This window comes from Elephas maximus, chromosome 1 (assembly GCF_024166365.1).
Source record: "Elephas maximus indicus isolate mEleMax1 chromosome 1, mEleMax1 primary haplotype, whole genome shotgun sequence".
Classification (NCBI taxonomy): Eukaryota; Metazoa; Chordata; class Mammalia; order Proboscidea; family Elephantidae; genus Elephas; species Elephas maximus.
This window is the reverse complement of record NC_064819.1, coordinates 15721542-15736099: the sequence shown is the minus strand read 5'-3', so window position 1 is coordinate 15736099 and position 14558 is coordinate 15721542. Positions and strand designations below refer to the sequence as shown.

General features: G+C 46.8%; 1 protein-coding gene across 21 annotated transcripts in view; it reads right to left on the bottom strand.

The window, feature by feature from the left end:
* KALRN (kalirin RhoGEF kinase) overlaps window positions 1-14558 on the bottom strand; it is a 792110-nt gene that overhangs the window by 59327 nt on the left and 718225 nt on the right. For all 21 annotated transcript variants that reach the window (XM_049878536.1, XM_049878496.1, XM_049878517.1 and 18 more), the window contains 7 exons: window positions 10750-10880; window positions 5704-5770; window positions 3101-3204; window positions 2847-2916; window positions 2228-2314; window positions 1472-1564; window positions 687-737 (listed from right to left, as the gene is read on the bottom strand). In XM_049878536.1, the coding sequence (XP_049734493.1) occupies window positions 687-737; window positions 1472-1564; window positions 2228-2314; window positions 2847-2916; window positions 3101-3204; window positions 5704-5770; window positions 10750-10880 (603 nt within the window). The remainder of the gene's footprint in view (window positions 1-686; window positions 738-1471; window positions 1565-2227; window positions 2315-2846; window positions 2917-3100; window positions 3205-5703; window positions 5771-10749; window positions 10881-14558) is intronic.

The following is a 14558-nucleotide window of genomic DNA, read 5'->3' as shown; positions in this document are numbered from 1 at the left end:
GCCTAGCCCCTCGGTTTCCTACCTTCCTCTTTGTTTATCAGTTCCCTTTCCTTCTCATATTATCTTTCTTCTCTTTGTTGTTTCCTGGCTGTTTGAGCAACAGCTCAGCCTGGCTTGTGAAACACCAAAGCTTTATAACCTAAGAACTTGTTAGAATAGTTTGTAGCCTTTTTGGTCTAAATCATCTCCATAGTGTCACTGTCTCAAAGGACTTCACTTAGAGGGTAATCCTAGGGGAAGGGGAAGAGGCGAAGGGCAGGGAATGAAAATGGTATATTTTCAATGTTAGATTCAAACAGTGCTTGGATTCATGGATAGAACTGCACATCACAGCACCCAATCTCTGAGATGTGAAAGAGGTCAAATACCACCCTTTCCCACTTCATGTCCCTGGGAGCCACAAGGAGAGCACCAGTGGGGCCTGAGCCGCGGTCTCGCCCAGGGCAGAATTTTCAAGCTCTAAAACGACATCAATTTTTTTTTTTTTTTTAAAACAACATCGGAGGTTTTCATTCACATTCGCTCTTCCCCATCATGCTGAGTAGGTGTTTTTATAAGGGGCTCTTCCTGCCCCAGTCTGAGAGTCAGCCTGCCTGCATGGGACTGCCTGGACAATCTCTTCCCTTTAGACACAGACAGCCAATATCGACCCTCAGAACAATAGGCGTTCCCAACAGAAAACTCACCTCGATATCTGAACACTCCAAACCAGCCTTCTCACTGTATCTCAGGAAGTCCTAGCAAGTACGGGAAGCAGGGAAGGGTGCGGGGAGAGGCAAAGTCAGTTAGTAGAACAGTCAGAGAGCTATAAAAAACTTAGCATCATAAAAATGGGATAATACTCAGAAGATCTTTTCTTCCCAGAGATGGCAATGGTTTGTAGAAGCTGAGCAATGAAGTCATGAGTCATGTAAGACGTAATAACGTAGAGAAAACCTCAGAAATATTCAAAGCTATGGGAGGAGAGATAGATACACAGAACAGGAGAGAGAGAGAGAAAGAAGAAGAGGGAGAGGAGGAAGAGGAAGAAGGAGGGGAGATTTATCTCATATTTCTGTACAATAAATCAAGTTAAATATTTAAAAATATGATAAAATTTTAGATGAGTGTTCATCAAGTATTATAGGGCCTGGTCTTTCCCTTTCTTTCCCCCTCATATTCCACTCTGATTTTATGCTCTCATTATATATTATTTATTATTTTGGGGGGTACGAAGTCAGTGATTGTGACAAAGTAAGAAAGTGAACTGAAAGAGGATATCAAGTCACAGCCAACCGTAAAGGCAGGACCAATAGCTGTGCAATTTATTTCAGGGCAAAGCTGACATAAGCAACCAATAGACAAAAGTCCAGGCATGCTTCTGACCCATTCCAAAAGTGTGGTGGAGACAGAACCCCTGACTGAACTGCTCAGGAACTCAGCACCTGAGAAGGCCCTTCTCCAGCTCTGACAAGGCTCACAGTTCTCTTACCTTGAGGAGCAACTGATATTTTGTTATTCTCTGAATGGGCTTGATAAGGAAGTCGCTAAGTGTCAGCCTTTGATTTATGTCCTGTTTCACCTCCTGAAATACAAGGGAGCTACATTAGAAAAGAAGAAACCAAAGAATTGGGGTGTTCTGGATCAGGGTTCAAAGGCAAGGAAGACAGGTCTCCGTATTTCCCAATAAAGTTTTAGATCTTCAAACCACATGAGCAAGTAGGACTGGCCTACACAGCCATTAATCTGTTATTGACAACATGTAACACCGCCACTGCCATCCTAGCCTTCCTACGGTGCTCTCACGTCAAGCACTTTCATGCCTGGTGTCCCCTCCTCAGGCCTGGGAGACAAGACAGAATGGGTATCACGTTCTCCCTACCACTCCAGGGGAAGTCCAAAATGGAGGTCTTTCCCGAGGACACGACGAGCCCACAAATCGCCAAACACAGTTGAGGACTCTTTCCAAGTGATGGTGTTGCCTCTCCACTAGTAAAAGAAATCATTCCAGGCTGTGGCAAAGCAGACACTCTGAGGTACTTGACCAAGCAAAGGTGCTCCTAAGAGTTTGGCTAAGAAGCTAACCGCTCTGCTGAGGGAGCTACTTCTGCAGTGAAGGCGTCAAGCGTGCTGTGTGGGGTCACCTTTGGATGGATGGTGACCGACACACTATTTCTGAATATTGGTGTCTTGGCCTGAGTTTCCTACCCCGACCCTGGTTTGAGCAAGGACTGACTGGGGAACCTACTTCAAAGTAGGCGTCGTACTCGGCAACGATGTACTCTGAGCGCGGCTTGTTCTGACAGTACCACACGTAGATGTGCAGCTTCCGCTCCTGAAAGGGCACAAGGAGAGAGGGTCCAGCGGTCAGGCATCCTTGAGCCTTACGCTTAGAGTACTACACTGGTCTACGTGTGGACAGGGCAAAGATGTGGTCCACACTCGCAAATGGTTGGTGCTCGTCACTAACCTAAATGTCAGTGCTTTGAACCCACCCATTGGTGCCACGGAAGATAGGCCTGGTGATCTGCCTCCATAAGGATTACAGCCGAGAAAGCCCTATGGAACAGTTCTACTCTGTAACACATGGGGTCATCATGAGTTGGAATGAACTCAACAGCAACAGATTTGGTTTCTAGGTTTTGGGGACGCACAAAGGCAGTTATTATTTCAAAGATAATACAAATACATGTAGTAGGCAAGGGGTCACTTTCCAAGTTGCCATAAAGGATGAAAATAAACAAACAAAGAAAACCTCAGCGAGGTGTGAGCAGGGAGGTAAGTCAAGGAAGAGTAGGAGAGAGAGAGAATTAAAAAATGAAAATAATTGAGCCTGGTCAGAGGGGAAGCGTAAGGCAAACACTCACGTGTTTAATAAAGAGCTGTGCCAATCTGTCTTGCTCCTGGATACATTTTTCCAGTTCTGCCAGGAAAAAGCTAAAAGGGGAGAGGGGATAAGAGAAAGAAGCCACATCCCTCAAAGCTGTATTTTTTCTCAGTGTCGAGAGAGATGACAGAAGACCCTACCCCAGGCCTACCCTGCAGGTCAGACGCAGGCAGAGGATGTGAGAGCCCTGCACTTGAAGGGCACCCAGATCCTCGGGGCAGCTGTCACACTTACTCTTTATGCCAGTCATAAATCTGGTGAATATTTCCAAACACGATTTTATCCTTTCCTCGCATGTCCTCCGGGGCACCTTTTTCTTCTATTCTCTTCATGAAGCCCTGTAGCAGGAGAGGCCAATGGTTAAGGCAGTATTTTCACAAGAAAGCTTTCTGGGCAAGCCCCACACCACAGCTCGCACTGTCTGGGTGAGTTTGATGGAAAATGCTTTGGCAGTTTCTCATTGTTAAACTTGGACTTCACCCATTGCAGAATGGCAGACAAAGCTTTTATGAAGTTCTGAGTTCCTTTCTTTGTCTCTGACCACCTTAAGAACGCAGAGCAAAGACAAAAAAGACCATTTGTCCCCCTCCCTTCTCCTAATCCAGGTTAATCGTATCTTTAAAGGCTCAGAAATAGACACGTCTGGCCTAGAAATAAGTCTTAATATGTTAATAATTTAACCAGTTACAATTCTGACTCATGGCGACCCCATGTGTGTCAGTGTAGAACTGTGCTCCACTGGGTTTTCAATGGCTGACTTTTCAGAAGTGCCTCTGGGTGGACTCGAACTGTAAACCTTTACATTAACAGCTGAGTGCATTAGCTGTTTGTACCACTCAGGGACTTCCATGCTATCGTACCTAATCTCATTTCAGCTTTAAAATCAAGTTTTGAGGTTGCACAGGTAGCATTTATCCCCACCTGACAGAGGAGAAAGCCAAGGCACCAGGTAGTTACATGGCTTGCCTTGTAACCATACCACTCGTATCTGACTTCCCTGGATCGGAGTCTCCCTGTCCCCAGATTCCCAAGCCCTCCTATGCTGGGCTGTATGTTGAGATTGCCCCACGCCCTATCTCACCTGCCCCCCACTTGAAGAAGAGAATAACTTTCATGTGCCAAGTTAATCTGTTTATCCAAAGCCCATGATAGGCAAATACAAAAAACCTAAGTCAGTAGATTTCACAGGATGGGGACACATAGGACACATTTAAGGAACCGGCAGGTGATTTAGACGTGAGGCATTCCAATTTTAGACTTCATATTCCTTCATTTAAGATAATGATTACCAACAGGGCTCAAAGCGGTCTAAATCACCCATCTTCTTTTTAGGCTTCCCCAACAAGTGTTTCAGACCCCTAAAGTGAACTCCTGCAGGGAGAGAGCTCTGTTTTGTTTACTACCAAGTTCACGGTTAACTGTGGACTGTGCCAATTCTGCCCTATCAGTGGGTTTTTCTTGGTGCATCTTTTTGGTAGCTATAATGCTCTCCTTAAAATCTAAGGAGACGTATAAGCCCCAAGGTTTCAATCAGAGTGATCTGTTAGTGCCCATGTTGGCTCATAGCCCTGAAGAACATACGTCCACGTGGCCAAGCACCCAAGAAAAGCTCATGAGACAATAACCTGGTCACCTAATACAAGGTGAAATGGACTCAGCTCCAACCAAGAAGAGCCCCCAAATGCTGCCACACTTGGGCTCCCACTTCCTGCTCAATATCTTACAATATTTCAAAAGGGAGAGAAAATTATTTATTTATATACTCTATTTGAGGCTATTATAATTCTTATTTTCAATTCTGCAAATACCTGGACAGAGGAGAACACAGTCAGCCAAAGCAGAGCACAAGATGCCCCTGGTTGGGGATGCCCCTGGCTGGGCATACCCCTGGTTGGGGGGCCCTGGTTGGGGGGCCCTGGTTAGGGATGCCCCTGGTTGGGGATGCTTCTGGTTGGGGATGCCCCTGGTTGGGGATGCTTCTGGCTGGGGATGCCCCTGGTTGGGGGGCCCTGGTTAGGGATGCCCTGGTTGGGGATGCCCCTGGTTGGGGATGCCCCTGGTTGGGGATGCTTCTGGTTGGGGATGTCCCTGGTTGGGGATGCTTCTGGTTGGGGATGCCCCTGGTTGGGGATGCCCCTGGTTGGGGATGCTTCTGGTTGGGGATGCCCCTGGTTGGGGATGCTTCTGGTTGGGGATGCCCCTGGTTGGGGGGCCCTGGTTAGGGATGCCCGTGGCTGGGGGGCCCTGGTTAGGGATGCCCCTGGTTGGGGATGCCCCTGGTTGGGGATGCCCCTGGTTGGGGGGCCCTGGTTACGGATGCCTCTGATTGGGGATGCCCCTGGTTGGGGATGGCCCTGGTTGGGGATGCCCCTGGTTAGGGGTGCCCCTGGCTGGGGGGCCCTGGCTGGGGATGCCCCTGGTTGGGGGGCCCTGGCTGGGGATGCCCCTGGTTGGGGGGCCCTGGCTGGGGATGCCCCTGGTTGGGGGGCCCTGGCTGGGGATGCCCCTGGTTGGGGATGCCCCTGGTTGGGGGGCCCTGGCTGGGGATGCCCCTGGCTGGGGGGCCCTGGTTAGGGATGCCCCTGGCTGGGGATGCCCCTGGCTGGGGGGCCCTGGTTGGGGATGCCCCTGGTTGGGGGGCCCTAGCTGGGGATGCCCCTGGTTGGGGGGCCCTGGTTGGGGGGCCCTGGCTGGGGATGCCCCTGGCTGGGGGGCCCTGGCTGGGGATGCCCCTGGTTGGGGGGCCCTGGTTGGGGATGCTCCTGGTTGGGGATGCCCCTGGTTGTGGGGGTCTCCGGCTGGGGGGGTCACAGACCCAACCTGAGCCACCTACTCACCTCTACCACAATCCCCAAATCCTTGACGTAGTCTTTCTCCGTCTGTACCAGCTCATTCAGGACAAACCTGAGCAGGGAATTAAGAGCAGTGAGGGTTCCTCTTCATTTTCTTATAACAGCTTTACCGAGATACAATTCACACGCCATATAATTCACTCATTTAAAATACACAATCCAATGGTTTTTAGTATATTCACAGATACGTGCAACCATCACCACAGTCAATTATAGAACATTTTCATCACCACAAAAAAAACCCTAAATCCTTTAGGTATTCCCCCCTCCCCCCCTGACCCCCCAATTCTCTCTCAGCCCTAAGCCACTAATCTGCCTTCTGTCTTTATGAATTTGCCTGCTCTGGAGATGTCGTATGAATGGAATCATACAATACGCCGCCTTTTGTGACTGAATTCTTTCACTTAGTATAATGTTTTCCAAGTCCATCCACGTTGTAGCTTGTGTCAGTACTTCATTCTTTTTTATGGCCGTATGGATATACCACATCTGTTTATCCATTCATCAGATGACAGACATTTGGCTCCTCTTCATTGTTCAGCAAGGAATCTTCACATTTAAGTCCACAGGAAAGGTACTTTGGTGCCTTTACGACAAGACCACCAAAAAGACTCAGACCTAGCACCCATACTTAGCACCCCTCAGGAAGGTACTTATTGGTCTCTCCCTACAAGAGCTGAGGGCACCGAGAGAGCTTTCCCTAGATGACACACAAAGGCCAGGGACAGAATGAGACTCACAACCCAGCTTTCTTCTTTTTATTCTTTATGCTTTTTCCCTCTCACCTCTGACTGAAAAATTACTTATACACAAGGCAGAAAGAATAGCGACCACTTTGGCAAAACTGAATTATGAAAGCTCTGAAGCCAAGGCATCGACAGGAGACTTTTCCTTCATTTCAGCTCCATTCTTCCATTGACAAGAAGAGAAAGACATCTGTTTGATAAGCAGCCTTTAAGGCCTCGGAGACACCGATATCAAGTGAAGTTTTTTAAAATATAGAAGCTACAATTATTCAGAGAGGTATCCACGGTGACTGGCCTAGAAAATCCCAGTCAGGGCCAGAAAGATTTACTACAGACATCCGTAATCACAACGCTGGGTGCAGCAAGAGGCAGCCCCCCACCCCCACCCCCTTTGTACAGGATTTCACAACTACAAGGACATTATTTGCTTTGTTTCTTTCTTGTTAACAATTTCTACCCCTTAGAGTATTTACAGTGTGCCGGTTTCTTCATCTGGGTTTTCTCATGCTTATAACAAGGAAGGTATGTAAGCCCTATTTTATATAGGTGAAAATACTGAGACAGAAAGTTTAGGTAACTTGCCCAAGATTGCAAAATGAGTAGCGGCGCTGGGATTTGAACCCAGTTGTGTAAGACTACGAACCCTTTCACTGCAGCCTACTGCCTGGGAAACTACTCAGCCTGGCTTTCCGGAGTCCCTGAGGCCTCAAACCTAAACACTTCTCTTTATTTCTTCTGGGCAGACAGTGAAGAGTTAAACAGAAAGTGTTATGGTTGTGCATGGGGGCAGGGTCAGTGCCGTGTGGCTTACTGGAGTCTAGCTCGTATTATCCAAGTTTGGAAGAGTCTTGCCTGCAGCCACACAAGTGCATTTTTGGCCCAAGTGGCAGAAAGGATAAAATGCAGAGATGTCAAAGAGGGGTTCCAGCACAAGGGTTGTAACCATTCTGAACCCAGGAAGCAATTCATCTGAATTCTTAAAAAAAAAAAAAAAATTTTTTTTTTTTTTTATAGCACAGAGAAACCACCAGATCCCTAGGTCTGGGGCCTGGGGGCAATGGGGAGGCAGCAAAGGAGCACACGCTTCTTTATCAGCATGTCCAGCACTTCCAACCCACTCCCTTGTTCTCACACAGACAATCAAGTGTCTTAGGCCACAGGAAGGAACTGGCAAGGTCAAATAAAAGCATTTAAATATATCTTTAGCATGGTCCAAGTTATTACTTAGGAGAAAGTGGTCAAAGGAAACCCACAGGAAAGTTCGGGTGGGAATTGTGGGCTCAAAGGGCATCTGGAGATGAAGTCCAGCTCTGTGTCTGCAGGCGGTATTTGTATCCTAAACCATTTACTGACAGATTGAGGGCTGTCTTAGGCTTCTCAGCCTCTAGAGAAGGGGACTGTCCTTGGCGCTGCTAGTGGACCCAGCATCTTCTCCCTTGAAGGGTTGATGAAATACTTGGGGGAGGAAATGAGACATTAAATGACGTTCTGAGAAGTCACATAAAAAACAGCCCCCAAAACCAAACCCATTGCCGTCAAGTCGATTCCGACTCATATCGACCCTATAGGACAGGGTAGAACTGCCCCATAGGATTTCCAAGGAGCGCCTGGTGGATTCAAATTGCCAACCTTTTGGTAGTTGCCATAGCTCTTAACCACTATGTCACCAGGGTTTCCGAAAAGTCACATAAAAGATTTAAATTATATGCATCACAAGGCAGGGCACATTTAATTGCCAAATAAATGGAACTGTTAATAAAGTGATATTTTTTCACGACCAGTTCTTATTAGTAAAAGTTGTTTACAAAGTCAATGTTATTCTTTGGTCAACTAAAATTCTGCCAGCTATGGCAGACCCACTTCTAGCCTCTAGCTTCCACAGTGGTAGGGAATGCGTGGTCTCTCACAGAAAACCCCTTAGGGCTTTGCACTAGCTGCTTCCTCTCTCAAGCACACTTTTCCCCTATGGCTAATGGCTAATTCCTCATTGCCTTCTGGTCTTTGTGCAAACACTGTACCCATTTCAAACTGCAACGTGGCCTCATCCATCCTCCTAAGGCCCCTTACTCTGCTCTATTTTTTTCTTTTTCCAGCTTCCAACGTGCCATGTAATTTATTTTATTTTATTTATTGTCAGGTTTTTCCACTAGAATGTGACTCCATGAGAGCACCGACATTTTTGTTATTGTCATTGTTTGTCTTGTTCACTGATGTATACCATGCACATGGCACAGAACGGGCACTCATTAAATATTTGTTGAGTGAATGAATGACTAAAACTAGAAGATAATTAAGCCCATTCTCACCTTTTTCTTCTCCTGGACAAATAACTATTTGTTTTCATCTTTTCTCCACAGAGATATCATTTAACCCTTGGATGTCTCACGGCCGTTTTCTGGATTGAGTCTTGATTTTCTATACCCCTTGGCCACCAAGCTCGCATAGGGTTAACAATTAAACATCTGCACATCTTCTCGTTCATTGTGGCCATAAATTACAGCAGAATAGAATAAGGGTGATGTTCAGGAAGAGGAATGAGACTTTCTAACAGATGCATCTTTAGGATAGCTTGGGACACCGAGGAATACTGAGGTGGGCAAGAGGCTGAGAGGAGGGAGAAGAGATGGGTAAATGGGTAAACGAGGCAGCAAATTTTTGCCTGTTGTAGCAAAATCAGACAATCAAATAAATGATGGGGTGCACAGGTCCACCCAACCTAAGTGACAAGAGAAGGGACAGCTGCTACCTCAAAGGTCAGTGCCTTTCACTCCCTGATATAAGCTTGGCTTTGGTTTGACAGGGGAGCAGAACACCAGCTCCAACTCTGCCTCACCTATGTAACAACCTGAGCTGCTGAGGAGGGCCAGCATTGTGCATGTCCCAGGAAATCCCCCTTTGGGGATGGTATTTTTCTACCTCCACTGTATTCATCAAGGAGCGCTGGTGGCACATTAGTTAAAACGCTTGGCTGCTAAGTAGTGGTTCAAACCCACTAGTTGCTCTGCAGGAGACACATGTGGTAGCCTGCTCCTGTAAAGATTACAGCCTAGGAAACCGTATGAGACAGTTCTACTCTGCCCTATAGGGTCGCTGTGAGTTGGAATCAACTTGATGGCACACAACAACATTCCATTCATCGACTTCTTTGGGACTCCCCATGAGTACCCTTAAAATGGAGGGGTAATATGGACCTAGGGAGCTTCTGTGCTATTTGTTCACCTGCCAATATGAGGGCAGAGCCCTGCTCTGAGCCAGGCGCCAGCTATGATGTTTCCACTTTAGCTCCCCAGGAAACGAAGTCATTAATGTTCACTCAGCCTACTTCCATGCAACAGAAGGACCTGGACTCATTTATTTTTCCTGATCTTCATGTATCTGACCAGGCTAAAAGAGTGATGAGTTTAAGGGTGAAGGACAGACTAATTAGCAACAAGGAGGGGCCCTTCATGCCATGCCTACCCACCTGTCACTGCTGCTGACAGCCCCTCGTATATTGAGCTATGGCCAAACTCCTTAGCAACTCTGCTTCCAAAACAGAGTCAAACCCTAAACAATAAAACTGTAATTTAGGGGGTTGTTGTGGGTGTGTGTGGCTTTGCATTAGCAGTATCCTAGATCTTTTCGATCATCTCAAATAATAGAAGATTGACTTCACATCAGGGTAGGTAACTCCAGCCTTGCATAACACATGAGTTTTTGCGAAATGGAGAGTAATGTGAATTGAATTTTACCACCAACTACTGAAAATCCGAAGAGGATATTCTCTTGGAATTAAACCGAGAGATGTAAAATGACAACTTCTGGAGAAGGAACAGAGATATGACCTGGCCTGGTGGCGCCAAAGGCTCAGCTCCTTCTTCCCAGACAGCACTTTCCTACAACTGGGGAGTCTTTCCCCAGGTGGCGGCTATCAGACTTTCAGCCTGTGGTTAGGGGTTCCCTGATTCTACAGACCTATAATCATAGCCCCACTGTTCCCTGAACTTTGTTGTTTTCCTTTTAGCAGCACGTTTAATTTTCTAACACATCTTGATTATAACCACGCTTTGCCAATGGCAGCTGGTACTTCACAGAATATACTTCAGCCTAAAATTCAAGTCGGTGATAAAGTAGCTGATGGTGTATCAGTGCCGCACTGACAGATCTATGTCACCTTTACTTATTATCCATGAAAACACGGTGTGGGGAATCCCTCTTCAATTCTCCCCACATACCCCCCCGCCAGCCCTGCTCATTGTCCACTGCACACAGGTGGCACCAACGTGGGATCAGGGAAGCCACTTACATCCTGCCTCTCAGGGCCTTGGCTTTCTGTTCTTCTTCCAGGTTTCTGGGAGGTGTGGGAGGGGTCACCCCCTCATTCAGACAGCCTGCGGGGTCTTTCAAGCTCCCCCGGTATGAGCCACCTTCTAGACTCTGCAAAGAGAATAAATAGCCTCAGAGATGTGTACACTGAAAAGTTATGTGGGAGCCGCCTTGTCTTCCTCCTCTCCCTCAGCCTCACCACAGCCCACTGGAAACATCAGTAGCCAAAGCCGCTCTCAGGGAACCACAATGAAGCACCAGGAGACCAGAGACTCCCATCTCTGTAGCAGGGAACCCAGACTGCCGCCTTCTCACGCCTACGAATGTACTTGGCATCTCAGGGCTGCTGGTTTCCCAGACATAATGAACGCAGAGCAACTTATCTCTGGGAAAGCCAATCATTTCAGTTCCACACCAAATACACGGTCAGAATAGACAGTCAACGGTAGGACCATCAAACGCAAATCAATAAAGGGAGGGCAGTCATAGGAGAGTTAGTTTGGAAAATCATGTTTCCTTAAATCTACGATCCTTTTGAAGGGGCCAATGAGATGTAGAAAGAAGAATTCAATGGATTTAGACATTTCTGAGAATATCTTTGCTAAGGTTATTCATTCAGGGCTTTCATTTGTTAATCCTTTTATTAATCAAGGTGCTCCAGGATTGAGAAAACAGGTTAAAGGGATTAATATGGTACTCTAGAAAGAGCTAAGGGCAAAGGACCCTCGATTTTATTCCCTGGACTGAATGATCTCATGTAAAACAGCTAAAACTGCTCTGTTTCAGTTTTTCTCAATTTTCAAATCAGATCTCTTGACAGATTTTTGAGGAAGAGTCAGAGATAACTGTTCTAAGACATCTTTGAAAAGTTAAAAATTCTCTACAGTGGTTAAGTTAAATTGTTTCCCCCCATGGACGGAACGGTCAGCAATAAGGATCCTCTAAGTGGGGTCAGTCTTAACATTTTTCAAGTGCCCTGGAAGGAGACCACGTAATGACCCTTAGCATTTCATTATCCAAATTGGCAGAAGCAACATGGATAAACAGTAAGAATTGAGGCCAAGGTCAAGCAGGGCAACCATCAAACAAGAAGACGGATACGGGAGACAAATCCTAACTGCCTTATAGGATGCCCGCCTCCGCCAGCCTCTGTGACTAAAGGAAAGGCTTCACTTTAGCAGACTTCGAAGTCATCAGCTCTAATGTTAAAGTCACAAAGATAAAGTGGCATCCAAAAGAGTACTAGGAATAAAAGGCTGGTCTTAAACTATCTACACATGGAATGCTGACCGCAAATGCTCTTAGCCACTGTCTTTCAACATAAGCTGAACAGAGGTAGAAAAGGGCCAGGGAGGGAAACGAAACAAAAAGCGAATGAGGTGCCCGATGGGCCATTACAGGAAAAGAGACAGAGAAAATTAATACTTGAATCTGAAAAACCGAAAGCTGAGAAGAAACATCAACCTTCTTTCCCCCCCACTCTACCCCCAAATCCACAAAATGTCCCAGGGAGGGCCAAACAAAAATTTGTTTCCAACACTAGAAACTAGAATTAGGAGGACAGGGTCTTTACCCTAGAGAGAGAGAGAGAACATTTCCTTTAACTTGATATAAGTGTATTTTACAAAACAAGTAATCAACCATGGACGTTCTTACCCAGAGAAGCAGTACAGGCTAAAAATACAAAAAGGTCAAGAAGGGTTTAGCTAAATTTATAGACACAGGATCTGCAACCTGTTATTAAGGAAATGAGGGAGTCTGGTGCTGAGGCTTGACAACCCAGTGGACAAGCAGGCTTTCCAACAGCATGTTCCCTGGTGCCATCCCCAAAGACAGGCTCCCCAGGCGGATGGACCCAGCTGGTGATTGATCTGATTACATGCTTTTCACTTCCCCTGTCCGCTTCCTCATGGTCTGTCACAGCCTTTGTTCGGCAACTTGCTGGTTGGCTCGACGGTGACAGCCAGGCCAGGGAGACAGGCCTACATCTCTGTCTACACAGCTGTCCTGTGGAAAATCCAGCTCTGAGTGGTCCGCTCTCAACTGTTGTGGAGAACAAAGGACACTGGAAGAGTCCAAAGTGCCACATAGGGAAATAAGCTCCATCTCCTCCTGACTGACCTGTTATGTGGCAAAAAAGCCTATGTTATTTACACGGGAATTGGGAGAAGGAGGAGAGCTGAGGCAATGAGAGAGGACGAGAGAGAAATAGAGGGCTTGCCTAAACTGTATGCTGGGTAATCTGTTTCAAAATAATGGGGCTGGATATAAATGCTCCTAATAACTCAAGAGTGATTGCTTCTGAGAACCTGGCTACTTGTGCTAGAGTTGGGATAAACCAAAAAACCAAACCCGTTGCTGTCGAGTCGATTCCAACTCATAGTGACCCTAGAGGATAGAGTAGAACTACCCATAGAGTTTCCAAACAGGGCCTGGTGGGTTTGAACTGCTGACCTTTCAGTTAACAGCCATAGCACTTAATCACTGTGCTACCAGGGTTTCCCAGAGTTGGGGAGATACTGGGTCCCAATTAAGGGCCCAAACCAAACTCACTCCTGTTGAGTCAATTCCAACTCATAGCAACCCTATAGGACAGAGGAGAATGTCCCACAGGGTTTCCAAGGCTGTAGATCTTTACAGAAGCAGACTGCCACGTCTTTCTCTTGCAGAGCAGCTGGTGGGTTCAAACAGCTGACCTTTCTGTTAGCAGCTGAGCGCTTAACCACTATGGCACCAGTGCTCCTCCAATCAAGGGCAACAGGTTGCAACTATCTGGGTTACTCCTGGGAGAAAACAGGCCATGGTTGATGACTGGTGGCCTCTGCAGCCACAAGGACAACATCTGCCTTACCTGGAGCTCAGGGCCACAGAAGTCTCAGTAGCCAAAGCAAAGGTGTCCAAGGTCAGGGAACAGAAATGCAAATAGGATTCTAAAACATGAATAAGCATGGTGGAAGGCCTTCCCCACGTTAAAAAGGAACATTAAAAAAAAAAAAAAAAAGAACATGTTTCCTGTCTGCTGGATTTTTGATCACATGCCCCATAAAATGCCCTTCTCCTGGGCTCCCGTAAGCACCCTTTACACCCCGCTCCCTGCACAGTACCCATTACACAGTGTTGAAATCGACCATTTATTTGCACTCCAGCAAATATTTACTGAGAAGCTACTACATACTGAATATTTGCAAAGCATTGGAGAAACAAAGGTAACTAAGACATGGCTCCCTGCGCTCCATCATCTAAGGCACAATGGTGCTCTTCTAGACAGGAAGAGTACCATGGAGGATGGAAAAAAGAGCAGGCAGCTTCATGGTTGGGTGGGAAGGAAGGGAAAGACTTGATGGAAGAGGCAACATATGAACTGAATATTGAGAAATGAGAAGAAATTCATGGGATACGTGAATGGCGGGGGGGGGGGGTGGGCATTCCATGCAGGAGCAGCACTGTGAGCCAAGGATCGAGGGGCAGCCTGGGGAGATGCAAGCTACCTAGTGTAGGTAGAATATAGGGTGTGTATGTATGTGAGGGAGTCTTGGTGGTACAATGGTTAAGCATTGGGCTGCTACCAAAAGGTTGGAGGTTCAAACCCACCAGTTGCTCTACGAGAGAAAGGTGTGGCAGTCTGCTTCTGTAAAGATTACAGCCTCGGAAACCGTATGGGGCAGTTGTATTCTGTCCTATAGGATCCTGCTCTGAGTCAGAGCCCTGGTGGTACAGTGGTTAAGAGCTACAGCAAGCTATAGCTGCTAACCAAAAAGGTCAGCAGTTCGAATCCACCAGTCACTGCTT